The sequence below is a fragment of the Xenopus laevis genome, chromosome 4S (assembly GCF_017654675.1).
Source record: "Xenopus laevis strain J_2021 chromosome 4S, Xenopus_laevis_v10.1, whole genome shotgun sequence".
Lineage (NCBI taxonomy): Eukaryota > Metazoa > Chordata > Amphibia > Anura > Pipidae > Xenopus > Xenopus laevis.
The window spans coordinates 85,003,396-85,031,361 of record NC_054378.1 but is presented as its reverse complement, the minus strand read 5'-3'; the positions used below and the strand labels follow the sequence as shown (position 1 = coordinate 85,031,361).

Below are 27,966 nucleotides of genomic sequence, written 5' to 3'. Positions count from 1 at the left end.
CGTGTTAGGCAGGTGCACCTGCTTCCGTACCCCAATCCCATACCTCCCAACATTTTGGAAGTAAAAAGAGGGACAAATTTTTTTTTCGCACATAGAACAGTGACCAGTTTTTGACCATGCCCCTTTCTGTGGCCACACCCCCTAATTACCATGTTCATTTTACAAAATTTGGCAGGTTATGAAAGTTTGAAAATATTTCTTCTTATCTAAACTGTTTTTTTGTGTCTCAAAATTGTTACAAAGTATCTTATTTGCACCTGTTAGCTGTTCTGGGCTCTCTGCTAAAAGCCTATCAAGTGAGAAACTTTTTCTTTTTCTGGCTGTTCAGTGAAAACAGAGACTTTCCAGTACCAATGAGGGACTGCAGGTTGAGCTGTCAAAAGGGGGGCTGTCCCTCTGAAAAAGGGACAGTAGGGAGGTATGCCCAATCCTAGCCCTCGACTCCTATTCTCTGAGTATTACATTCTTATTTCAGCCCACAGTTCCATTTGAGTTAGATACAGATACTGCTGCTTTAAGCCCAGCCACTTTCAATGCCATCCCACCCCCATGCCATTGGGCATGTCTATTATTTAGTGGCCCCTCCCTTGCCTTAATCTTCCTGGCACCTCTGTCATTTACCTATGATGAATGTAGGATGGGTCAGAGAGAGAAGAGGCTGTAACAGAGAAATGCAGCTGGTTATGCAAGCACACGAGCCCTCCCCTCCAGAGCATGTGTACAGTGTGAGCAGGAACATCTCTCCAGCCAGGAAACACACAGCTGTCTCCTCAGTACTCAGTGTAGGCGGCTGCTCCTTCTCTCTGTTGGCCTGATGCAGCGGTCACTGTGCTCTGGGCTGGGCTCTCGCTGAGCTGAATGAGCAGGGATATAGCACACGGCAGGGGAGTGCCTGAGCTGTCTCAGTCCAGGTGAGCATTTGGCTTGTTCAGCCACCATTCTCTACACAGCACAGTTTGTTACATGTAAAACCTTCCCATAGACAGGCTCCCATGCACCTGTCTTACCTCCATTCTATCTCTAGAGCTACTATTTAATTCTTAGCCTTCTAAAAGCTACAAATCCCAGCATTCTTTTCAGCCCTAGTGCTTTAATGTGCTTTAGCAGTCCCACTTATTCATTGGTCTTATAAGAAGGCCCTAGCATTGTCCGTAGTGGGAGCTGGGAGCTGACATTCAGCTACATTGTGGCACGAGACATTTCCACCAGTACCGTGTCACTGTCATTGTGCAATGGGTGGGCATGTGGCATTCACACTAGCTGACAGTTTATTCAGCAGCCTCCCCCTTGGGCTGTCACAATGCTTCTGCTTGGGCTGTTACAATGCTTCTCTTGTTTGATGGGGTTTGCTGTTGTTTTCTGTCCCTGGCTTTGTGCCAGATGGGCTCCAAATTACTCTGCAGTCTATGGCTATTGTGCTGTAATAATAAGTCAACCTGCAATGGAGACGGGCACCGCACAGTCAAACCTAGAACCCTCCCTGTGCTACCCATGTATTATTATTATTACTTATTATTATGTAGTTCAAGTGACTTGCCCTGTATGGTATTGTGTCAGTGATACACTGCTCATAGCTGATCATTCATTGAATTGCACAGAAAGAGATTAATCATTACTTGTGTCAGGCATTAGAACAAGGACGTGCAAGAGATTTGTGCCTGTTATAATCTATAATTGTGCTGACTGGGCTCTTGAATTTGGTGAGTGTGAGTTTCACATCCTGCTTTTTGCACGGGAAGTTGTGTGGCAGGGAAGATTCATTGGTGTCTTGTGGAATTGTTCTTGCACTCCATCAATAAAGCCAGGCATAAACCTGAAACTGCATTCATTAGCTGGAAATGAAGCAATCACGTCCTAATACCAACATCTAACTATATTGTCCAGAGAGTTACATTATAACGGTCACAGGTTACTGATTGACACTTTGTGTTTTTGTCATCCTTGTTGCACATTGCCAGAAATAGATCATCCTTTGGTTATAAATTCTGCAACTGTGAAATATATACTTTTGCTTAGAGATGTGAAGCAGTGAGTAATGAACAAAGAGGCATACTGTGAAGATGCATTGAAGTTATTGCAGCCTGCAGCATGCTTCTAAATTCACTATTACTTTCATGTGATGGAGGTGAATCATTATGAAACATGATAAATGTGTATGCCAGAGAACTTCGGACCAGTTTTTTTTTTTAAGTTTTTATTTAAGAGTTTTCATTAAACACACACATATATAGTAATGAACAAAAGAAGAATGAAGAGAATAGAGAGGAGAAAAGAGAAGAAGAAGAAGAGTTAGCCCAGTTGGCCCATTAAGTCTTCTAACCAGTTTGATATACAATATATATATATATAATTACCCAAATACTAATGTAGAGACCCTGAACTATAAAAAGTGCATATAATTTTTATGGTTGATATTTTAGCTCATGCAAAACCATGTAGCCTTTACTTTTTGTGTCAAAAAAATGCCCCATTTAGCAAGAGATTACATTTTTTCCTTAGCCTCACCGGTACATAACTGGGCATGTTCCGGTGTGTTCTGCCCGTTTGCACGTCACACTGCTTTCCCCTGTATTGGCTACTGAATTGTCTCTTTTTCAGTTCATGTCCACCTATTTTGCCCCTTAACTTGCCACCCCATCCTAATATGCAGTGTTCTTTCCATTATATTGTCCCAGCCTCTCCAGTTGCACCAAATCTCACTGCATTGTTGCACAATTGAATATACCAGCACCAGTAACACAAAATAATGAAAAGTATTTTTAAAGTATGAAAATATAAAGTAGTGTTGCCCTTTACTCGTAAACCAACCAATCACATCTTCTCTCACTTCACAGGTCCCTTTGTGTTTTGTACTATTAACCTTGCATTTTGCCCCTCGACCCTTTTTGCCATATTTCTGTGCTCTGACTTCAAATTTCCCTAACTTGATATGCAAGTTCTGCTATTTTTTTTTACTGTTTCCAGGCTGGTGAGGAAAGGGACAGAATGGAATTAAAGCAAAAGAAAAAAGAACCTGGGTGTTGCCCTGACACATATAACCCAGGAACAAGAACAGTTAATCATGGCAGCAGACACAGACTAAATTTAGCTTTTTTTCCCCTCAAAGTCCCAGTCCTGCCACTAGGGGATTGGCTAGGATGCAGGAAGCTTCAAATTTCTTCCACCAGCCAAGCCAATCCTATTGAGGCTATACTGGGACTTACATCTTGGGAGGGGGAAAGGAAGTAATGCTCTTTTTTTTTCTTCTCTTGAATCTTTAGCATCATTCAGGTTTAGCCTAAGTGAAAATCCGCACATGGACTTTGGCCTAAAAAGGCACACCTAATGTTTTTGTCTGCCCCTTGTCTGCAGTGCCAGGCAGATTCCATTCCTGTCAATGCTCACACATATGGGACAGTTGGGGGGACAAAATCGCATTTTCTCACATGGGTTTTGACACTGGTGGAGAAAACACAATGTGTACCATTTTACAATTTTTTTGACGCACGACACCATACAAGTCTATGGGTGTCATTTTTGTGGCGAAACAAGGCAAAAAAATTCGCCCATCCCTAGAAATGGCACATGGTGCACTCTCGCTCTTGGGGACTTATGATTCCTGTGCCTTAAAAATACCTCCATTGTAAATCTCAGCAGGCACATCACTCAAATCTCATAATTGCATGAAAATGCATGGCCAGGCATTTTTGACCAATTACATGATTTGAGTGAGCAGATTTACATTTAGGGTAGAACTCCACGGACGACTTTCAATTACGATACCGTCCATTCCACTGCGCTGAGACTATTTGCAGGCATCATGTCGGATGTGCTGAATCTAAGGTAAGTAATAGGAATGTCAGATGTTATCTCTGCGTGCATCCGACATAACTGTGGAATGCGAACGCTGCATGTTGCGTATTCATCCGACAGTTTAGTCAACGACAACATCCGATATTCCTATTAGTTACCTTCCAACATCACGCCTGCGATTAGTCTCAGTGCTGCGGAACATACGGTTTTGCATTGAAAGTCGCCCGTGGAGTTCTACCATCGAAGCAATGGGTGATTTGTATCTGTCAGAAGCATACTGTAACTGCCCTAAGGGTGTCAAAGCACTGTCCTTAAATATCAGATTACCAGCTAGTTACAGTATATAATTCAGATGAAAGCACACACCGAAACAGTAAATAAACAGAAAACTATATATACTTGGAAATTACACATTGAATTAATTCAAAATGAGAACATATGCCTTTCTATGCCCTAGCTGTAGATATGTTCAAACTGCCACATGTTCTTGAATGCAAAGACAACATTTTATTTATATTTTATATGGCAGTTAGAGACCCAGAATTGAAATATGTTGAAAACATTTTATGGCTAGCACTTCATGCAGACATTACACCACTTGTGATATGTGTTGTAAAAGCCCCTAAACAGTGAGATAACCCCAGAAAGCCATGTAGCTTTGGTAATTGCATTATCAGAAGAATTCAAATGGGTATGCACGAAAAATTAACAATGAACTACAAAAAAGGCAGGTTGCAGTAATGTATCTTTCACACTTTCTTGGGTATAAAGGAAGATCAGCCTGAATTTAAATGCTACAAGTTTGTTATGTAGTTTTATTCTTTATATGCATACGATTGCACAAAACATTTGGCACTATAATAATGCGCACAAGTTTTATGGACAAAAATAAATCAATGCAGAAAGCAATAACATTAATGAGACCAGCAAAAATTAAAGTTTCACTAGTCTCATTGCGGAATGAATGTTTTATGGGCAAAAACAAGCTATCCATATCAATACTCAACGTAAAAGACTATCATAACAATAAATCGCTAAAACGCAATAATATCTGCAGCATCTATAACCAATCTGTAGAACGAGCACTCATATGAATAAATCTAACTGATGTTTAAATACACTTATCATGCAATATCTTTGAACGGCCTCCGGAACACTTGTGTTTCATAAGTCATTTCTCTTGTGACTGTTCAAGTGTTAGTTTAGATATGAGAGCCCACAGAGAATTTACATTCACTGACATTGATTAAATTCGGAGAGTGGATACACAAGTATCTAATTGCACTAAAGCTTTTGTATGCTGCAACACTTATGGAAACTTGCCCAAAAACATGCCTTGTTTGAGTATGCACCAATACCTAAATGGAAGTTAATGCATTTCAATTATCTTTGCCGCATTGAAAAATTGTATCTAGTTTATATACTGTATGTGAGCAGTTGCATACAAAATGTGCAAACACTACAAGGAGTAGCCCTAGCCACCATACAGTGTACCAAATTCTATTTAAACGTTTAGAAGAAAGAGAAATCATTAAAAATTAACAAAAAAGAAGGTCAACTACAAAGCTTTGCACTAAAAGTTCATTTTAAGATCATTAAGTGATTGATTCAATGACAGCCTGTTCCTCAGATCAGCAAAAGGGGGTGTTCGGATACTGTCACATGAACCTGGACAATCTGTTATTTGCCCAGAGTACATTCTATGCGTCAGAAAAATAGTATTGCTTAAGGGATGACTCGGTTACAGCTCAGGTCTCATTGTGTCCATTCCAGAGCAGGGGTGCTTTAGCATAAGCAGACCAAAGCTTTTTTGGCTTATATATCTAGATGATTAAATCTAAATGCAAGACACATTGTAAGTACGGGAACAAAGTGGTCAGAATCAAACCCAAGACCACAGTGCTGCATCATTAAACCATTATTGCAGACCAACATTATACTTCGTTACAGCTCAACTTAGCATTTTTCCAAAGGTCATTTTTTCCATAACGTCACTCAGTGCACTGTGATGAAAACAACAGACTCTTCTTTTATCCATAAAGTTGTAAAACAATGCCTTTGGGCAAGGAATCAAAACTTAAGTAAATTAAAAGCAGACAAAGCTCCAGATGGTATGATTACATGGGTACATGGAGAACCAGTGTTTTCGGTATTTTTTTGTTGTTGTTGAAACCTCATTTGAGGTTCAGCATTGGGTCAGGGCAGCTCTCAGCTTATAATATGGTTATGGTTATATGAAAACGTTGTAGCAACAGTATACAAGAAAATCAAGGAAAAATACATTTCGCACCTTAAGTGACCAGCAAGTTGGGTTAGCAGCATCTAGGAAGGAGTCTTAAAGGGACGGTCACACACTTGTCATGCTCATGGCTAAAGTAAAAGGAGCTATGGGAAAGAGCATACTTTTCATTAAAGTTGACAATAAAATAATTATACCCAACCTTCCTACCACAAGCCACAGAACATGTTTCCTTTAAATGACCACTTTGTATGGGAGTATAGGAAGCCTCAATCCAGAGCAAATAAATCTCAGTTTGGAATCTGCATATAACTGCAAGAAAGCATTGCTTTGCAGATAATAGACATTGAGTAGTTATAGGTATTGGAACCAGATGGGGGGAGAAGTGACCCCCCCCCCCCCAATTGTGATATTTTTATGCAGACAGGACACAGGGCAAGTTTTTGGAAGCACAATATAACAAATATTACACCCTGATTCCCCCCTGAAGTGCTTTAGTTACCCTTCAAAAATAAAATAATATACAGGTATGGGATCCTTTATCCAGAAACCCATTATCCAGAAAGCTCTGTATTACGGAAAGGCTTTGGATTTTATTTAAATTATCCAAAATTATTTCCTTTTTCTCTGTAATAATAAAACAATACCTTGTACGATATAAGTAATCCTTATTGGAAGCAAAACCAGCCTATTGGGCTTATTTCATGTTTACATGATTTTCTAGCAGATTTAAGATATGATGTAAGATCTAAATTATGGAAAGAACACCCCAGGTCCCAAGCATTCTGGATAACAGGTCCCATACCTGTATTATTATATGTTACAATGGGTATCTTTAGCTTAGGAGAACATATTGGTTTGTGTTGCTGTTAAACTGTGTGTTTTGCACTGTGGTGTTTCTAAAATTCTCCCAGTCTTTAGGGCAGATTTGCTACCCATAATAACATTCCAGTAACAGCTCTATAAAACACCTGGATTTATTCCAGCATTTTTATCTGACACTGACTTTAATAGTTTGGATTAAATGCCAATTGCTGCCGGCACATTCTAGAGTCCTATTGCACTGATATCATCAGGGAAATTTAATAAGCAAATATGTTTCTAATTGTATTTTTGTACAAATACATTTGAAAATAAAAATAGCACCAGCATGTAATTACATGGTTTATCATCCTGAAATCTACCTGCTAGCTCATGTAATGGAAACTCATAATTTTAGCAAAGAAATAGCTGTTTTGTTACATATTTTCCTGTGTGAATGGGCCCTTCAGCTTTCACTTGGAATGGCTTTTAGATCATATAAACCATAGAATTAAGTGTTTCTTGAAATGGTTATACAGGTATGGGACCTGTTATGCAGAATGCTTCCGAGCACAGTTTTTTTTTTGGATAATGGGGTCTTCTGTAATTTGGAACTTCATACCTTCAGTCTTCTCAAAAATAATTTAAACATTAAATTTACCCAATAGACATTTTTCTTTATTAACTTTTTTAGTATGATGTAGAGTGATATTCTGAGACAATTTGCAATTGGTTAATTTTTTCTTATTTATGGTTTTTGAGTTATTTGGCTTTTTATTCAGCAGCTCTCCAGTTTGCAGTTTCAGCAATCTGGTTGCTAGGGTCCAAATTACTCTATCTGCCTGTCATTCAGTCCCCTTTGACTAACTGGTATTTTAACTTTGTTGACTATACATTGGTTTTAATGTAACAATAAAGGTTATGTTTTATGCTTTAACACTTCACTGAAGTATCGGTGTGTATGGATGGGAAGGTGCAGACTTATGAGCCAATTCTTTTCCTTTTTCTTTTTGTTCCAAATTCCCCTAGCAACCATGCACTGATTTGAACAAGAGACTGGAATATGAATAGGGGAGGGATTGAATAGAAAGAGGAGTAATACAAAGTATCAATAACAATACATTTGTAGCTTTACAAAATTACATGTAATTTGATGGGGTCAGTGACCCCTAATTTGAAAGCAGGAAAAAGTCAGAAGAAGAAGCCAAATAACTAAAAAACTATAAAGAAATAAATAATGAAGACCAATTGAAAAAATTGATCCGAATTGACCATTCTATAACATATTAAAATTTAATTTAAAGATGAACAATTTGAGAGTGTGTGCTTTAACATGATATTGGCATGCTTTTGTCTTACTTCTCTTTCACTGTGTAAAGGTGGCCATAGACACGCCAATAATATTGTACGAAACAAAGTTACCTCAAAGAAGGTCAAGCCTCAGAAAGAGTTAAGGACTAAGGTCTAATGTGCCTTGGGATTGGGTTGCTGTAGCTGCCTGAATTTACAACAGCCATACACGGTGCATGCAGAATTGTCACTGTAGCCTTTGTCTGCCCATAAAGTGATGTAACAGAATATGTAATTGGCGATGCACTCCTGATTTAAATAATATAGTTTGCATATGTAAATTCATTTTTGCATTTAAGTTTTTTGGAGTGCCCTGCTTTTTCAATTATTACCCGCCAGGTGATGTGACTGACTGGAACAAGAGCATATCCACTGTGCTTCATTGTTAGCCTTATACACAGTGCCAAGTGCACCAAGCTGTGCCAGAAAGTGACACTGACAACTTTGCAGCGCCTTACATAAATATATCCTAGTGAGACAAGGATGGACTGTGCTACAATCCTCTGACTGAAGCTCACAGAGGGTGGGACCAGTATGTTTTAGTCAGTAATCATTCCAAAACAAGACTAATTTGGGTCAAATCTAAACATAAGTCCGAAATTACGGAGACAAGACATCCAGCACCACTCCCGGAATTTACTTCAATAAATCAATACTAAAGGTAGTCGAGTATCTTTGAATTTTTTTCAACATTAAATTCTAGTTCAAGCCTGTGCACCGCTTATTGTTAGAACCAAACGCTTAAAGAAGGGAACTGGTAGTATAACCCCTGACTCCTCACACAGGACTACAATCAAGTTTTTAAAAGAACAGAAACATCGTAAATCTTACCCCATACCCGTTGTGACCTGGGTGCCGCCGCCCCGAGTCCGTCACTAGGGGGGAACGTTGCCAGCCAGTCTCTAAGAAGAAGCAGCGCACTCCTGTGCCCTTTCCACAGATCGCTCAACTCCAGACCATAGGTAAAAGCAATGTACTTTATTTAAGCATATGATTAATTATAAACTTCGTCTGAGGTCTGATGCGTTTTGTGTTTACACACTTTCTCGGAGAATCAAATTTAAACATAAACTTTACAGCTTTGTCCTTTTATTGTAATCAGGAGTTACAGTATGTGTATTATTCAAATTATGTAGATATATCTTTGCAAACAAATTTAGGATCATATAGAGGTGGCAAGTAAACCATAAGCTACCGTAGTGGTGAGTGTGTCTTGTGCATTTTTTTCAGGCAACTTAGTTTTCTAAATACTGATTTCCTTGATGCCGAGCTTGAAGCAAAATTGTATCTTACATCTACTTGTAATTGAAATATGCACACAATTGCATACAGCTGCAGCTAATGAAGATATTCTTTTAAAGACTCTTTTACTACTCAAATAACGGATTCTACTACTCAAATAACTGCCTTTTGCACAAATTCTGCATGTAGAGAGACATGATGTCAGGTGATTTTAATAGAGTGAGCTCTTATACATCTTCTAGGCAAAAGGAGCCCCCCCTATAAATTATATTGGATCATTTATCTGACACTCAACTCCTGAATGAAAACAGAATGAGGAAAAACAGATGCTGAGAAAGGGATAGTGAAGGTAAACTTTTTATCGATTGTATTTAGAAAGTTTCTTATTTCAATATGCAGAAGCTTATATTAAAATTTTCATTGTCGCAATAGTTCCCCTTTAATCTGTCTAAACACTATAGGGGAAGTCCATTTTTTTCTGGTCGGAGTTTTAAAGAACAAAACACCCTTTTTTCATATTAAAAAAAGATAGAATTTTCTGTAGTTTATTAAATCCAGAGGCTGCTAAAAATCTGAATAAAAAAGTATTTAATCTAAAACCTTCCGAGGTCATATAGACGTAAATGGCAGATGTCCCGTTTACAACTGTCAAAAAAAAGTCAACGAATAGCTATTTTAATTTATCATATATACTGTATATATATATATATATATATATATATATATATATATATATATATATATATATATATATATATATAACAAACAAGGGAAAGTTGTGCTCACCACTAGTTTTTAAAAACATTAGGCGGGGGTGCAATGAGGGTGTGACCACAAAATACATATAGACAAATACAAGATTCCTCTGCACTCAACCCATTATCAATATATTTAAGACAGAGACATTTTGTGCATACTGCTACTGAAAAATGCCTTACCCTTTAAACAAAACAGGGATTGTTTGTCCATATATTGCAATATATTTAAGCTGGCCAACTACGTCAAAGTCATCCCATATCTGGCCAGTCCTATGCTCAATTTTCATCTGATTCATTAAGAATTCTATGCAGTGAGCAGCTCCATGTTGTAGCTCCCACCATCTCCAACTATAGTCAGGTGATCCCACTGGTGTCTAATAAAAGGGCAGCCAAGTTTGGGAGTTTTACTTTGAAAGCAGCTAGTAAGTTGCAGGTAAAACGTATTCGTCCCTTTTATAAAATGTATAATTAAACCATAGAATTCTTAATGAATCAGATGAAAATTGAGCATAAGACTGGCCAGATATGGGATGACTTTGACGTAGTTGGCCAGCTTAAATATATTGCAATATATGGACAAACAATCCCTGTTTTGTTTAAAGGGTAAGGCATTTTTCAGTAGCAGTATGCACAAAATGTCTCTGTCTTAAATATATTGATAATGGGTTGAGTGCAGAGGAATCTTGTATTTGTCTATATGTATTTTGTGGTCACACCCTCATTGCACCCCCGCCTAATGTTTTTAAAAACTAGTGGTGAGCACAACTTTCCCTTGTTTGTTATAGTTCTACAAGAGCAGTGACCAGCTCCATGTTGTAGCTCCCACCCCCTCCAACTATAGTCAGGTGATCCCACTGGTGTCTAATAAAAGGGCAGCCAAGTTTGGGAGTTTTACTTTGAAAGCAGCTAGTAAGTTGCAGGTAAAACGTATTCGTCCCTTTTATAAAATGTATAATTAAACCATAGAATTCTTAATGAATCAGATGAAAATTGAGCATAGGACTGGCCAGATATGGGATGACTTTGACGTAGTTGGCCAGCTTAAATATATTGCAATATATGGACAAACAATCCCTGTTTTGTTTAAAGGGTAAGGCATTTTTCAGTAGCAGTATGCACAAAATGTCTCTGTCTTAAATATATTGATAATGGGTTGAGTGCAGAGGAATCTTGTATTTGTCTATATATATATATATATATATATATATATATATATATATATATATATATATATATATATATATATTAAGAAGTGAGAAGTTGAAGTGAGACATGGACATGATTAGCTGTGAGTCACTATGAGGATTGTGATGAAAATTAACTAGCTTTCTTCTTTGTGCTCACAATAAATTCTGGTGCATTTGGATAAAAATATAGACACCCCAATCTCACTTCTGAATTTTTGCTTTCCATATGAACATACTTGAGATTCCCAAAGCTGGAAAATATGCATAATATGCCCTACCTGTTTTATCCCCCCCTCCCCATTTATCCAAGTTTTCTTTTATTATGTTACAATTTTTGATGGAAATTGTATGGTACCAATATGTCTAGAGGCAAGCTAGGGCCCTTGTTTTGCTTAGTGGGATATTTGAGAAAATAATATCAGATAATATATCCTTCAAAAGATCCTGTGTAAAGCAGCCTCCTTGAACAAAAATGAATCATTTTCCTTCATGACTGCATATACTGTATGTGACAAAGGGTCACTGATCTTCCTGAGTTATAGCAATTGATAGAAGTGACATTACCACATAAATCTTCCCAAAATAACTATTCTGTTTGTATGAAGTCACATTGATTTAGACTGTAACCTTTATCAGATTCTCTATTGCTTCTCACTTGTTCTGTCACTGGCAGTTACTATAACCACTACAATTAGTGCCTGTTTTTTCATATAGACCAGGGATCCCCAACCTTTTGAACCAACATTCAGAAGTAAAAAGAGTTGGGGAGCAACACTAGCATAAAAAATGTTCTTGGGGTGCCAAATAAGTGCTGTTATTGCCCACTTGGTAGCCCCTATATGGATTGTTAACCTACATTGAGCCTCTGTTTGGCAGTGCACCTGGTTTTTATACAACCAAAACTTGCCTCCAAGCCTGGAATTCAAAAATAAGCTCCTGCTTTGAGGCCACTGGGAGCAATATCCAAGGGGTTGGAGAACAACATGTTGCTCATGAGCTACTGGTTGGGGATCACTGATATAGACATTGCACACATCAAAAACGGTATTTGCCTCATTGGCAAAACATACACCTCACATATAGTACATACATATACTACAAATAATTTTCTTTTGGGATCCATTATCCGGAAACCCGTTATCCAGAAAGCTCTGAATTATGGAAAGTCCGTCTGCCATTATCCAAATAATCTAAATCTTAAGTATTTCCTTTTTCTCTGTTATAATAAAACAGTACCCTGTACTTGATTCAAACCAAGATAGAATGTATCCTTATTGGAAGCAATACCAGCTTATTGGGTTTATTTAATGTTTACATGATTTTCTAGTAGCCTTAAGGTATGAAGATCCAAATTAAGGAAAGATCTGTTATCTGGAAAACCCCAGGCCCCATACCTGTACTATGTTATACAACACATACATAGTTTATGACTTTCCGAGCAAGTGGGAAAAAAACTGATGCAATGTGCACTTTGCGGGTCTGAACTGGGAATCAAAATAGTTCTTGCCATTTCAAGCACACAGAGGCCCAAACAGCCCCCACGGGCCCAATAAATAGTAACTGTCTATGGCATCTCACAGCACACGCAATAATTACAAAGCACTCAAAAACAGCAGGAGTAAGGACCTTATACTGTACTTTAAACATTCTTCCCCTGCAAATATGTTTTTATGGAAATAATTGGGGGCTACTGTATTTCAAGTGTGAGCTATTTTGCATAGACAATTTAGTAATATAATTATCTCTAGATACTCTTAGTGGAAATGATTAATACTCTTGTACCTCTGTAGGGAAAACAGATAATTGACAAACCATGTCAAAAATAATAAGACTATTTGTGAAACAGGGATGGCAATCAGAGCACTTAGTTTTCCGAAGTCACCCGAAGTTGCCTCACAAGGAAACTTCGGGCGACTTCGGAAAATGAAGCGAGTGCCATCCCGCTGGCGATTTAGATTCTAGCAAGTGGGAAGGCTTTTCTGGGAGATTAGTTGCCCGAAGAAGAGGCAATTTGTCGCCAGGCGACTTAATCTCCCTGAATCTTAGCGTGTCCTCTTACCCTTAAACAATGGTGTAAAAGATACCCAGCAAAGAAAGGGCTTGTTACACAGTTATATAGTTAGATCGAGTTAAAAAAAGACCAAGGTCCATTAAGTTCAACCCCTCCAAATGAAACTCTGCATACATACATACACACTCTGACCCCTCCATACATTCACATAAACTATATATTGTTTCAACAGTCTGAGCCCCCAGGCAAAGAATAGAAAGGGAACAAATAACATAAAAACCGAAAAAAATTGTAATGAATGTACATTGCAAAGTTGCTTAGAATAATGTTTCTTTTTAAATTAAGGAAGAGAATTTTTTGAGTTGACATTCCCTTCAAAATAAAAATTAAAAAGGAGAAAAAACTGCTTATTGTTGTAGCTTGTTTAGAGCTCTGTTGTTTTCAATTGGGAATGTGCAGGAAACTGAACTTGTAAATGAAGGCAGCAGTAAATGTGTTACTGCAGGGCATCACTGGGAATGTTGTTACACGTTCCTCTGAATTAGCACAACCATTTGAAGACAACGCCTAACTTTTTCCATTGGCCAGTGATGTAACATTTCTGTTCTGGCTCTGACAATTTTTTATTGTGTACATAGGCATGCCCATGCACATGTACTATGAGCACCTAACCTCAATATAAAACACATTGATGTGTGGTTCTGGGTGTGTAGCAGAATGTCTGGGATATGTGCCCTTCAAAACAACATATTTCTGTGCAAGAAGGGTCTACATACTCAGTCCTCTTCTAATCTGTACAGTAACATTTTAAGATTATTAGTTATCAGAATGGATCTTATGATGCAATATAGCTTATTTAACCTTTACAAGAAATTTTACTTGCTATAGTAATGAAAGCTAGTACATCACTTAGGAGTTAGAACAAGTAGGAGGCATCTTGTTAGGCAGGCAGCCCCCACAAGACATCATTCCTGATATATTGCAGAGAAAACCACCAGAACTGATTCCGTTGCATAACCAATGATCAAAAATGGTATGTATCATTTTCCTAGCAGCAAGCAGGTGTTATCAGGGAAGCAATACCTGTATTTATGAGTGAGTGTCTCAGATTACACACATGTTGCTGTAGCCCCAGAGGCTGTGTTTTCAGTAAATAACAGCAGGTTTGCTGAGGGCTTTATTTCCATTATAAAAACCCCTTGCCTTTCATATGCAGTGGGAAGACATTTCCTTTTCTTGGCAAGCTACAGTATTTTAGTGTTTATGAAGCAAAATAAATGAAAAGATCTGTACTCAGAGGCAAACTGTTGAGAATAGAGCCACGAAAAACACAACATATTATGTAAACTAAAACAAAGAACATAGGCTTGTTACCAGTACAAAGCCATTTACTGTGCTAACAATAGGTTTCTGTTGGTATATTTCACTTTTGCTGTTTATGGCTGCAGTTTATAATATGGTCATGTTTTCACTCCAGAACCTGCATGGCCCAAAAATTATGACAAACTTGATTTATCTGCACTGCATCTCCCAAACTGTTAGAGGAATAAATATTGTAAGGGCAGGTACAGCATGAAATGTGACTGTTTCTGCCCCTGCAGACTGTGTGGACTGGCTACAGAGTGCATTGTGGACCTGGAAGTCATGACTTCCCATTGAAAAGAATTTGAAGTACTGCATGAGGTTCATGTGGAGTGAGTGGGTAATGCATTAGCCAATGCAATGCCTCTGTAACCGCTATTGTACGTCTCCTAAACAACAATTTCTAGGTTTTCTTGCAAAGTGGATTTAATCTTGTGGATTTAAGGGTATGTCTTAACTTTTTTCACATATGAGTGGCATCCCTACTGGTGCCGGCCATTTATATTACTGCCCCCTGTACCTGTACCAGCAAGCTTAGCAGCCATCCATCATACTGCCCCCCCCATACCTGTGCCAGTAGCCTTCCATTATACTGCCCCCCCCATACCTGTACCAGCAATCTCAGCAGCCATCCATCATACAGCCCTGCTGCAGCCATCATATTGCCCCTAATCTTTACCTGTGCCCAGGGCCAGAACTAAGGGTAGGCAGAGTAGGCACGTGCCTAGGGCGCAAAGGTGGAGGGGCACCAGGCACGTATTTACTCCTACCCCATGTCCGGTCCCGTCTCTGCCGACCGCCCACTTGTTCCCAGAAGCGCTCAACCAGCCGGCGCAGAAGTCAGGCAGGCTGCCTAGGGCACCTGCCCGGCTTGGCCCGGCTCTGCCTGTGCCAGCAGCAGCCAAAAATAAATCTGATCACAACATATTGCCCCCAAGTATTTATGTACCTGTACCAGCGCCCAGCCCATCAGCAACAGCAAACATATGGCCCTGGCCCAAATCTGTACCTGGCTGTGCCAGCAGGAAGCTTCACACTTTCACAGTAATAGAAAGAATGTCTTCAGTTCAGTGCAACTGTGCAAGGCTGAGAGCAGTGAGAGCCACACCAAGCAGGCCGCCAGCTCTCTGCCTCTCTCTGCCACCCAACCGCATCAGTGACATCATTGACGTGTATACACACGTCACATTGCGCAGACGCACCACACAAAAGGAGCTATTACTTGCTGGCAAGAGGGAGAAGGTGAAGGAGGGGGATTCCACCCGTCTGAGAGACCATGATTACTGAAACAAATTATTAAATAAACGCTTGAAAAAAATGACTATATATATGTGTTGACTTATATAACTAGGAGGAACCTTTGATTGTTTTGATGTAAATACCTAATGATCAAAGATTATGAAGATGTAAGAAATCTCATTCGGATTCGAGAAAGAAATGGGTTTTTTTAAAAAAAAACAAAAAAACAATTCTCAATCATGAGTATTAGCCGTTTCTTTACACTAGGTTATTGGTCAACATAAACTTCGATTAATTTTCATGAACTGAACAAAAGCCTCCAGTATGAGTATGCCTTGTGTCCTAGGCCATTAGAGAGACCCTGCAATACTGTATTTGCACAATTAGCTCTTACTGCTGGGTGAGGTCCAGGAAGTAACACTTAAGGAAGTGAGAGTTGTTTTTTTCAGCATATTCTATGAATTATTATGCTGGTAATGTAGAATGAAAACTTGGCATAGAATTATGTTACTGCTATCCCCTGTTAAACAATAAAAGTCAGCCTTATATGCCAAATCGCATGCTTGGTGTGTGGGTGCGTGCCAGTTTCTTCATTTAAAACACTGCAATGGGTCTGCTGACAGCTGGGAAGTGAAAAGAATTTGGACTGCCTTTGAGGACATTTTAACTGCCGCTATGCATAATACATAGTGAAGGGACCCAGAAGTGTCTCAGTTGAATACTTTATTGTACAGTAATGGATACTTAAAGGGATTCTGTCATTATTTTTTGGTGTAGTTTTTATTTCTAAATTACAATGTTTACATTACAAATAATTCACTTCACCATTTTTTTTACTATTGATTGCTATTCTCTACCAGGGAGCTGTTAACTGGTTACCTTCCCATTGTTACCTTCCCATTGTTCTGTTGTTACACTGCTGGGGGGAGGGAGGGGAGTGATGTCACTCCAACTTGCAGTGCAGCAGTAAAGAGTGACTGAAGTTTATCAGAGCACATCTTGCGTGAGTGAGGGCACCTGGGAAATTACACCGTGTCTAGCCCCATGTCAGATTTCAAAATTAAATATAAAATTATTTCAGTGCAGAATTATGCTGGAGCAGCACTATTAACTGATGAGTCTGCTTTAATGAAGCAATATATACCCTTTGTATACCCTTTACCCTTTGTATATTGTTGTAATAACCAATTATTAATTATCTGCTGTACTGGACAGGCACAGCAATGCATTTGGGATACTTTTTCCAGTACACTTCTGTAGCTCTGTTTCTGGAGAAGAAAGTGGGAGGAAGAAAATAAACTGCAGTAACTGGTATAAGTAGTAAAGATTCATTCATATCAACTACTGTGATAACACTAGAGTTTAGTGGGTTGCAAGCAACATCTTATTTGTCTCACCCTATTCCTCAAATTTTGGGATGGATGTGATTGTTTCACGGAACACTTGTAGAAATGTCACCCCCCCTCCGAATTTATTGGGAGTTACCAGAATTTGAGTTCTGTCTCCTGGTCTTCCATCACTCCGACACATTCTCCCGTGTGCATGCGCAAAATATTTCAGTGACATCAGCTGGAGCGATGTACACATGCACAGCACATTGGTTTATTTGTCATTTATGTCAGGTTATGTCTGGTTTCTTTCCCTTAGTTAACTCTAATATAACATATGTTTTGGTACTTCTTAACTCTGTATAGGCACTTTCTGAAGTTTTGGGTTAAGTTCAGCAAGACAATTGGATTTGGATCCTGCTTAAAAAGACTCAGATTCATCCAAAGCTAAATCATATTTATTTTGTACACAAGTGGGGAGTAAAAGTAGTATATTATTGCTGTGCACTGTGTCCCCAAAACATAAGAAGTCCTGTATAACCAAGGTTATCTAATAATACAGTGCTGAGTCAGAGGGAGATCTGCTGCAATAAATATGGCTGCTAAAGTCAGCAGTCGTCTTATAAGATCTGATATTCCTGTAGTTTTCTTCCCATCTGCTGTGTGGGTGGTTTCCATTGGCAAAGGCAGGTTTTCAAGATGTCAACTTGACAGATCACTTACAAACATCAACTGTACAACTCAATCAAGCACAGGCCTGCTATTGCAAGCTTGGTGCAGAATATATGCAAGATTTAGGAGGTTGTTTATTAAAGTACGAATGTTTTTAACTATAAAATCGGAATCTTTAGTGGAAAAAAAAACCTCAAATTTTTTGAGATTTATTATGCCACGAGGATGCAAAAAGTCATAATCTGAAAACACTCCATCTTCAACCTGTCAAGGTCCTGTATAAGTCAATGGCAGAGATCCTATTTGCAATTTGAAGACATTATGGTCTTCTTTGGGTTTTGTACAATAATCCGAACATTCCTCAGATTTCACGAAAAATTCTGATTCTTGGGTGTCAAATCCAAATAACTCTGAGCGACTATCCGGAAATGATGCTGTTTTTCCCATTCCGATTTTTTGTGTTTTTTTAATGATAAATAAGGGTAAATCACGGATTCTAGTTTGGACGGACTTTTTTCATTTAAAATATCAGAAAAATTGGATTTTGATAACGTAACCCCCTCTGTTGGTTAGGAAGCCGTAAAGCACAGAGGACATAGAATCCCATGCAGTGGTTCTTTGATCTTTTGTGGCTGGGTTACTGTATGCAGTCTGCTAAAAATGTAAACAATTAAATAAACCATTGCAATTGTTTTGCAACAGATAAGGGTTTATGCAGGTTATTTAGCATAAAGTACAAGTTTCTATTTTATTACTGGACTAGAATTTACATGATATTCACGGTTCTTGTGTTTTATAAGTAAATAATTTAGACTGTGGTCTTGGCTTTTGAGTAATGTGTAAATAAAGTGTTTTATTGCCTTACTTTCTTTATATGTGATTATAATTCAATTAAAATTTAGGCATATATGTGAATGTTCCTTGACCTAAGCTAAAGTATTAAAACATTAGTCTTTTTGTTCTTGGCTTTTCCGTAATCTGTGCTTAAAGCAAAAGGATTACAGAGTTTAGTCTTATTTCATAGAGTTATTTAAAATGTTATTTTTAGTGTGTGCCTAGACCCTAATTAATAGATATTAGGAACAGGCATTGTTTGCCTTAATTTCTGCCCATATTACTTCAATGAATTTCAAAGGATTGGGTTTTTTACAAACATATTTAAATCGGGTTGAAAAAAGACAAAGTCAATAAGGTTCAACCCCCAAATGAAACCCAGCAAGGTTTTGGCAGCTAATAAAACAATATGAGCACTGAAGCTGCAGAGGATATTGTTTATAATGGTTTTAGTGTTTTTTCTTGATTATGTAGTAGAAGTAGGTAAAAGCATAAGGGTTATGTTGCTATGTAGCAGTCAGGACTAGAACTAGGGGTAGGTAGAATAGGTGGCTGCCAAGGGTGCATGGGGAGGGTGATGTTGCAGGCATTTTGCAGTGGTGGCAAAGGGAGAAGGGTGGCTTGCAAGCTACCAGCAGAATGGGATTGAGGGCAAGATTGCTGTGCGTCAGGCCTTGGCCACCAGTAGAACCTGGTCTGGCACTGGTAGTTGTTTACCACAGCTGAATGTTGAAAGTTTCAGACATCATGAAGGAATATACATTTTTGGCCTAGTTTCAGTGTCGGACTGGCCCACCGGGATACCTGGAAAACTCCCGGTGGCCCAGGTGTCAGGGGACCCTCATGCTGCTAAACATTTAGCCTATTTCATGACCATTCCCTATTTCTATGTGAAAAAATAGGCTAAATAGATGGAATAATAGATTATAGTATGTAAAGAAAAGAGACTAGGAGAATAGAGGTTGAGTGAGGAGAGGAATTATAATAGTACTGAGACTGGGACCCTGGTCTAAGTTTTTTTGGTGGGCACCTGATGACCCAGTCTGACACTGCCTAGTTTACATTAATATAGTTTAAGTGATGACTTACTCTTAATGATAAATGAGGGCTCACTTATGAAGGAAACCTTAGTTGCGTCACTTGTCTCCAGGTAAAAAACTTTTAGCAAATTTTATCCAAAGTTGCACTTGCCTAAGTTAATGACCCTTATAAATGTGGACTGTGGAAAGAGTAAAAAGCAGTGTACAGCAAGGAAGAAGTTAGAGGAGAGTGTTAGAAAGCCATTTACAGGCCCAGTGAATGTGCTGAGAGTACATAAAAAAGTTTAAAATAACATTATGTCCTGAATACTGATATCTATAAATGTCAGAGCAAATGGAACATTGGTTTTTAGTTAGGCTTAAGTAATATTACAGCCATAGGCTGAAACAGGGCAAGGAAGTGGAAAATCCATAATACTGGCACTTTCCATCAAACATTTGCAATGTGCACATTGTGAAGTGGCTCTAAAAGCAAAATGTGGTTCTGTAACAAAAGCTTTGTAGTAATTAAGCAGGGCCATGTAGTAGGTCGCCACATAAGGGGAGATTTAAAAGGTGGGCATTTGCCTTAGTTTCCAAAGCACTGACAACAATTTGCATTCTGCTACCAATGTGTCATTACATTGAAAGGTCCACCATTATTATGGACTCCTCTTTTAATAAAGACAAAATACACCAGTGAGGTTTGTCTATACAGTTATTTATTATGTCTTCAGTAAAGCTGGACATACACTGTAATTGGAAGATATCAATATCACTTGGGTATAGGCAGCAGTACTTTCTATCTGGAGAGATACCGTTTTATTACTGCTAATTCCAGGGAACATGCAGTATATACATCTTGCTGGAACAAGTACAAAAGCATTCTTGCTGGAGGAGTAGATGTCTTCACTGTTATGTTGGTATGAATTCTTTGGCAGTCTGATGGCGTTTTAGCCTGAACTGGGTAGTATGATTATTTGAGCATGTAAGCAGCCCAGAATAAACCATTTGTGAAATCAGCTACTGATGATCACACCAAACATGATCACCAAAACAGTCATAAAACGGTGGTATAGCGATGATCCTATTTGATTAATGATTGTTCTTAGCCAACCATTTGTCCATCTACATGTGTATACTATATCCATCCCAGCTTCTAGTAAGCTGACTTCATGGTTAGCCCACAAATTTGTGTCTGTCTAGCATTGGTTAAACATTATTTTCCATACCCTTTTCAGAATTGTGCAAAGTATTGTTTTGGGCACATTGCCACATTTTTTTTGTAACTATCAATCAGTGTTTTCCCTAAAATTCCATTCTAGAGTACATGTGGGTCTGAGGTAGAGATGCACCAAATGCCATTGCAGCTTATGCAATGCGTTAAATCTGTACGTCTGCTTTTCAACTTGTTTATTAATGACCTCGAGGTGGGCATTGAAAGTACTGTTTCTATTTTTGTTGATGATACAAAATTGTGCAGAACTATAGGTTCCATGCAGGATGCTGACACTTTACAGAGAGATTTGACTAAATTGGAAAACTGGGCAGCAAACTGGAAAATGAGGTTCAATGTTGATAAATGCAAGGTTATGCACTTTGGCAAAAATAATATAAATGCAAGTTATACACTAAATGGCAGTGTGTTGGGAGTTTCCTTAAATGAGAAGGATCTAGGGTTTTTTGTAGACAAGTTTTCTAACTCTAGGCAGTGCCATTTCGTGGCTACTAAAGCAAATAAAGTTCTGTCTTGCATAAAAAAAGGGCATTGTTTTCTCTGGAAAAAAAGACTCTTGCGAGGGGACATGATTACACTTTACAAGTACATTAGAGGACATTATAGACAAATAGCAGGGGACCTTTTTACCCATAAAGAGAAACATCACCAGAGGTCAAACCTTTAGACTAGAAGAAAAGAACTTTCATTTAAATGCAACGTAGATGGATTTGGAATGCACTGCCGAGTGATGTTGTGATGGCTGATTCTGTTAATTCTTTAAAGAGTTGCTTGGATGATTTCTTGGACAAGCATAATATCCAAGGCTATTGTGATACTAAAATCTATCTTTAGCATAGATATGGGTATATATAGTTTATGTGAGTGTATGGAGGGGTCAGTGTGTGTATGTATGGATGCTGGGTTTCATTTGGAAGGGTCTAACTTTGTAACTATGTACCGTATATACCCGAGTATAAGCCGAGTTTTTCAGCATCCAAAATGCGCTGAAAAAGTCTACCTCGGCTCGCTGACCCGAGTAGCTAAGATTGCAGTCACTTTTAATCATTCCTATACCAACAGTACACTTGGGGAGAGACTGCAATATCCCACAATGCCCTCTGTTGGTTATATGAAAGAATAACAGTGCGCCCTCTGTTGGTTATATGAAAGAATAACAGTGCACCCTCTGTTGGTTATATAAAAGAATAACAGTGACTGCAATATCACACAGCGCCATCTGTTGGTTATATGAAAGAATAACAGTGACTGCAATATCACACAGCGCCCTCTGTTGGTTGTATGAAAGAATAACAGTGTGCCCTCTGTTGGTTATATGAAAGAATAACAGTGACTGCAATATCACACAGCACCCTCTGTTGGTTATATGAAAGAATAACAGTGACTGCAATATCACACAGCACCCTCTGTTGGTTATATGAAAGAATAACAGTGACTGCAATATCACACAGCGCCATCTGTTGGTTATATGGAAGAATAACAGTGACTGCAATATCACACAGTGCCCTCTGTTAGTTTTATGAAAGATTAACAGTGACTGCACTATCACACAGCGCCCTCTGTTGGTTATATGAAAGAATAACAGTGACTGCAATATCACACAGCGCCCTCTGTTGGTTATACGAAAGATTAACAGTGATGGCAATATCAAACAGCACCCTCTGCACATGGTAGTGGGACAGTGGGACAATGCACACAGTAATCCGTTTGGCAATTCTCTGTCACCATCAACTTTGCAAAGAAGTCCGGTTGATCGCTGGGGGGGGTCGCTTTGGCAGAATGTGCGCTGCTGGGAGACAGGGCTGTAGTTGTGTCTAGGCTTATACTAGAGTCAATAAGTTTTCCCAGTTTTCGTAGGTAAAATTAGGTACCTCGGCTTATACTCGGGTCGGCTTATACTCGAGTATATACGGTAACTATTTGCACATGTGCTTCACCGCAAATTGTATGCAAAGGAAACTTTAGTTTTCGGGATGTCATAATTTCTGGGTGTAAGAATGGCGTTTATTCACTCGACAACTGTATGATCACAACTGTGCTCTGTGGTATAAAATGACTGCTTATTTATTTTGAGTTGGCAGATATAGCACAAAACAATCTTAATTCTTAGTCAACCCTTTCTTAACTGAAGTGTTATTGAGAGTAATTGGCTTTTATTGTTTTCCTGCAATGGTTTCTATTTTTTGCAAAAAGGTCAAAATGTATTAAAAAAAATGCTCAAAACCACAATGAAAGAGAATTAAGTCTCTCTCTTCACCCATGGAAATAGCCATTTATTTTTTAAAGAAACTGAATTGTTAATTTTTATTGCCATTTCTATTTTTAAAGAATTACAGCCGTTTTTCTGCTTTTTAAGAAAAATAATTTTGCCTTCTATAATTGCAGCTGTTAGAACATTTCTATTTATAAAAAAAGGTTTGAGCATAACATCCTGAGTGACAAAGGAATATCAGTATATGGAGTAGTTTGAAGGGAAGTTATATTTCTTGTCTAAGTGATTTTATCTTTGGTTTAGTAAAATATGATAACATAGCTTAGTATGTCTGCACAGAACAAAACAAATTCAAGGTGCACTCCAACACTGGTAATTAAGCACAAACTATAATGACAGTGCAAGTGATGTAGCAATACATACAACAAAGAGGGGACTTGATCAATGAACGATGAACCTTCTCCCACTTGTGGTATCCCAAGTTTATTTTTGAACTATTTATGCAATATTCACTTCATTGATTAAGTTGAATTTGAATATGAATTGACATAAATACACTTTAATTTATGGTGCCTAATAGCACTAAGCACAAATCATATTCGATCAAATCAACACCAGCGCTTTATTACATTTCTAGCACTTATAGTTGATTAATTTAGTTTCTAATTGGTTGCAGGTGTGACATTCATAATACTGGCATAATCTAAGAGGGTTGACTTTTCTTTCTTCTTTTACAATTGAATAACACCCTTGATTAAGCCAGTTTTGGAAATCACATAAAAAGAGGGAAGGTTTGATTCCTCATTTCACTTTTCCCTTAATTAATAATCATCCTATAACTTTTATATTATTGTCAAAGTCTTAATTTTGTTTCCTGTTTTGCTTACTTTTTAGGAATGTTTACTCTCTCAGAAGTTGCATCACTGAATGAAATACAACCTACGTACCGTATTCTGAAGCCATGGTGGGACGTATTTATGGATTACTTGGCTGTAGTTATGCTGATGGTTGCCATTTTTGCTGGCACCATGCAAATAACCAAAGATCAGGTTGTTTGCTTACCGGTACTAGAGTCTGCTGTAAATTCAAGGACGGCACAGTTGTTATCAAGTGAGAACAGCCTTCCAGTTTCTTCAAAATATGAAGAGACTGCAACTGAGGCCAAAGAAAAGTGGCAAATGACTGGGCCTCTTGGAGCAACAGAGTCTTCAGAGACATCTCCAACAAAACCAACATTTTCTCCCACAAACACAGGTAAATCTTCAGGTCAACAGCTAAATAAAGAAGAACAGGATCCCAGAGGGAGAAAAACAAATCTGGATTATCAGCAGTATATATTCATAAATCAAATGTGTTACCATGTTGCTCTCCCATGGTACTCCAAGTATTTTCCTTACCTTGCTCTTATCCACACTATAATTTTAATGGTAAGCAGTAACTTCTGGTTTAAATATCCAAAGACTTGCTCAAAAATTGAACATTTTGTGTCTATACTTGGCAAGTGCTTTGAATCTCCTTGGACAACAAAAGCACTGTCTGAGACTGCATGTGAGGATTCTGAGGAGAACAAGCAGAGAATAACCGTTGCGCATTCCTTCCGAAAGCACCTCTCCAACAGCAGTGAAGAAGGAAGTCCCAGTCCAAGTACTCCTATGATAAGCAAATCTGGGCTAAAATTTTCAGCAGACAAGCCTGTATTGGAAGTTCCTGGTATGACCATTTTGGATAAAAAAGATGGTGAACAGGCTAAAGCCCTTTTTGAAAAGGTTAGAAAATTCCGCACCCATGTAGAAGACAGTGACTTAATTTATAAACTCTATGCCGTCCAGACAGTCATTAAGACTGCAAAGTTTATTTTCATTCTTTGCTACACCCTTACGTTTGTTACGGCTATAAGCTTTAAACATGTCTGTAGCCCAAATGTAGAGCACCTTACGGGCTATATGAAATTTGAGTGCACAAACAACATGGCATTTATGCTGAAGAAGCTTTTAGTCAGCTATATTGCCCTTATTTGTGTTTATGGCCTTGTCTGTTTTTACACATTGTTTTGGCTGTTTAGAAGACCATTAAAAGAATATTCCTTTGAAAAAGTCAGGGAAGAGAGTAGTTTCAGTGACATTCCAGATGTAAAAAATGATTTTGCATTCCTTTTACATATGGTCGATCAGTATGATCAGTTGTACTCCAAAAGGTTTGGTGTGTTTTTGTCAGAGGTCAGTGAGAATAAATTGAGAGCAATTAGTTTAAACCATGAATGGACATTTGAAAAACTCCGGCAGCACATTTCCCGGAATGCTCAGGATAAGCAAGAGCTGCACTTGTTTATGCTTTCTGGAGTACCAGATGCAGTCTTTGAGCTTACTGACCTTGAAGTCCTGAGACTTGAGCTGATTCCTGAGGCTAAAATTCCAGCTAAAATATCTCAGATGACTGCACTTCAAGAGCTCCATCTGTACCACTGCCCAGCAAAAGTTGAGCAGACAGCATTTAGTTTCTTAAGAGACAACTTAAAGTGCCTTCATGTGAAGTTCACTGATGTGGCTGAAATTCCTGCCTGGGTATATTTACTTAAAAATCTTTGTGAATTATACTTGATGGGGAACTTGAACTCTGAAAACAATAAGATGATTGGGCTTGAGTCTCTAAGGGAGTTGCGACATTTAAAAATTCTCTATGTTAAGAGTAACTTGACAAAAATACCATCTAACATTACAGATGTTGCACCCCATCTAACAAAACTGATTATTCATAATGATGGTACTAAACTCCTTGTACTAAACAGCCTTAAAAAGATGATGAATGTAGCAGAGCTGGAACTACACAATTGTGAACTGGAGAGAATTCCCCATGCCATTTTCAGCCTCACCAACCTACAGGAGTTGGATTTGAAATCAAACAGTATACGTACTATAGAAGAAGTCATCAGCTTCCAACATTTAAAACGCTTGACTTGTTTGAAACTGTGGCACAATAAAATTGTGAATATTCCTCAATCCATTTCTCAAGTGAAAAATCTAGAGTCAATTTATTTGTCTAACAACAAGCTTGAATCCCTTCCTGCATCACTCTTCCTTTTACAGAAACTGAGATTTTTAGATATTAGTTACAACTGCATAAGTATGATCCCCCTTGAAATTGGTTTGCTCCAGAACCTTCAGCACTTCTACGTCACTGGCAATAAAGTGGATGTCTTGCCAAAGACTCTGTTCAAATGTCTCAAATTAAGAACTTTGTGCTTGGGACAAAACTGTATAACATCTGTTCCAGAAAAGATTGGCCATCTGCTTCAGCTTACACATTTGGAGCTAAAGGGAAACTGTTTAGATCGTTTGCCCCTTCAGGTCAGTCTGTGTCGTCTTCTGAATAAAAGTGGGCTGGTTGTCGAAGATCATCTTTTTGATTCTTTACCTTCAGAAGTTAAGGAAGCTTTAAATCAAGATTCAAACATCCCTTTTGCTAATGGAATATAATTTGATGTGCATTTTGTCTGTGTTCATCTGGTAAGATCTCTTGAAGTGAGATAATATCATCTTACACCATGTTATCCCTGCATAATATGGGTACAATGAAGCAGCAGTGTGACATATAATAGGGCATGGAGACTTTTACTGGCAAACCCCCGATTGTGTGCAAAATTAAGGATTTTGACTGTGGACCATTTGTCTTTTTTTATATTTTATTTTAATTCAGCCAACATACAGAGCACTTTTTTTTAAAGCGTACTCAAGATATTATGTGATTATTTTTGGGTTAAGTAAATTTTCCCTTTGTTTTTTAAGACCAAAAAATGATTTAGAAATGTTGAAATTATTTCTAATTAACCGGCAATATATACATGTTCATGTAGTTTTAGTATTTTGTTAGAATTAAAACATGGTTAATTTTTTCATGTGATTTTAAAGACTGTTCTGCTACAAAAGTTTGGGTTCAGTATAATGCTTTTATCATTTGTTATACTTGTTGCATTTCATAAGACATTTTGATTTCTGAATTTCAAAAAATATAAAGTGACACCAAAGAAAATTCAGCTTATTCTAAAATTTGCAGATCCTTATATTTATTATTGTTTTTGTTTATAAATAGAATCTAAGCAATTTACCCTTTTCAGTACTCTAATCTACAACAAGGAAAAACATTTCACCAGGGAAGAAGAGGTGCAAAAAAAGAGTTGTTAGATTTGGTTTGTTAAAATGTAATAACTGTATATCAATTAATAGAACATTATATTAATATATTTGCAGCAACCTCCTTGTATAGAGGAGAAACTTTAAGGGGTTATGTGATAAAAGAAACTAAGTTTGCCAAAGAGCAGAAACCCATAGCAACCAATCAGAAGTTAGAATTTACTGGTTACCTGTTTAAAAGCGAACACCTTATTGGTTGGGTTACTGCTACTGGGCAAATGTTGAGGTTTATTTATTAACGTTTTTATTTTAGTGGTTTTAGAGGTTTTTGAAACCACTACTAAACGTATTTTCTCTAAAGCCACAAATGTCATGGCATTTATTAAAAGGTCCAAACTTAAAAAGTATAAACAAAAAAAAAACTCTGAACAATGCACTAAAAATATGAGTACTTATAAAACTACTTAAAATGTTTTACTGACAATTCTTCTAATTTAAGTGATTAAAAGTGGTCCAATAAGATCAAAGCAGCTCCCATTGAATTCTGTAGGACCTT

General features: G+C 37.9%; 1 protein-coding gene across 1 annotated transcript; it reads left to right on the top strand.

The window, feature by feature from the left end:
* Positions 1-528: 528 nt before the first annotated feature.
* lrrc8d.S (leucine rich repeat containing 8 VRAC subunit D S homeolog) lies at positions 529-27,384 on the top strand. Its single transcript, XM_018261029.2, has 2 exons — positions 529-911; positions 24,178-27,384. Exon 2 carries the CDS (start codon positions 24,180-24,182, stop codon positions 26,754-26,756), a length of 2,577 nt encoding a protein of 858 aa, XP_018116518.1. The 5' UTR covers positions 529-911; positions 24,178-24,179; the 3' UTR covers positions 26,757-27,384.
* Positions 27,385-27,966: the final 582 nt, after the last annotated feature.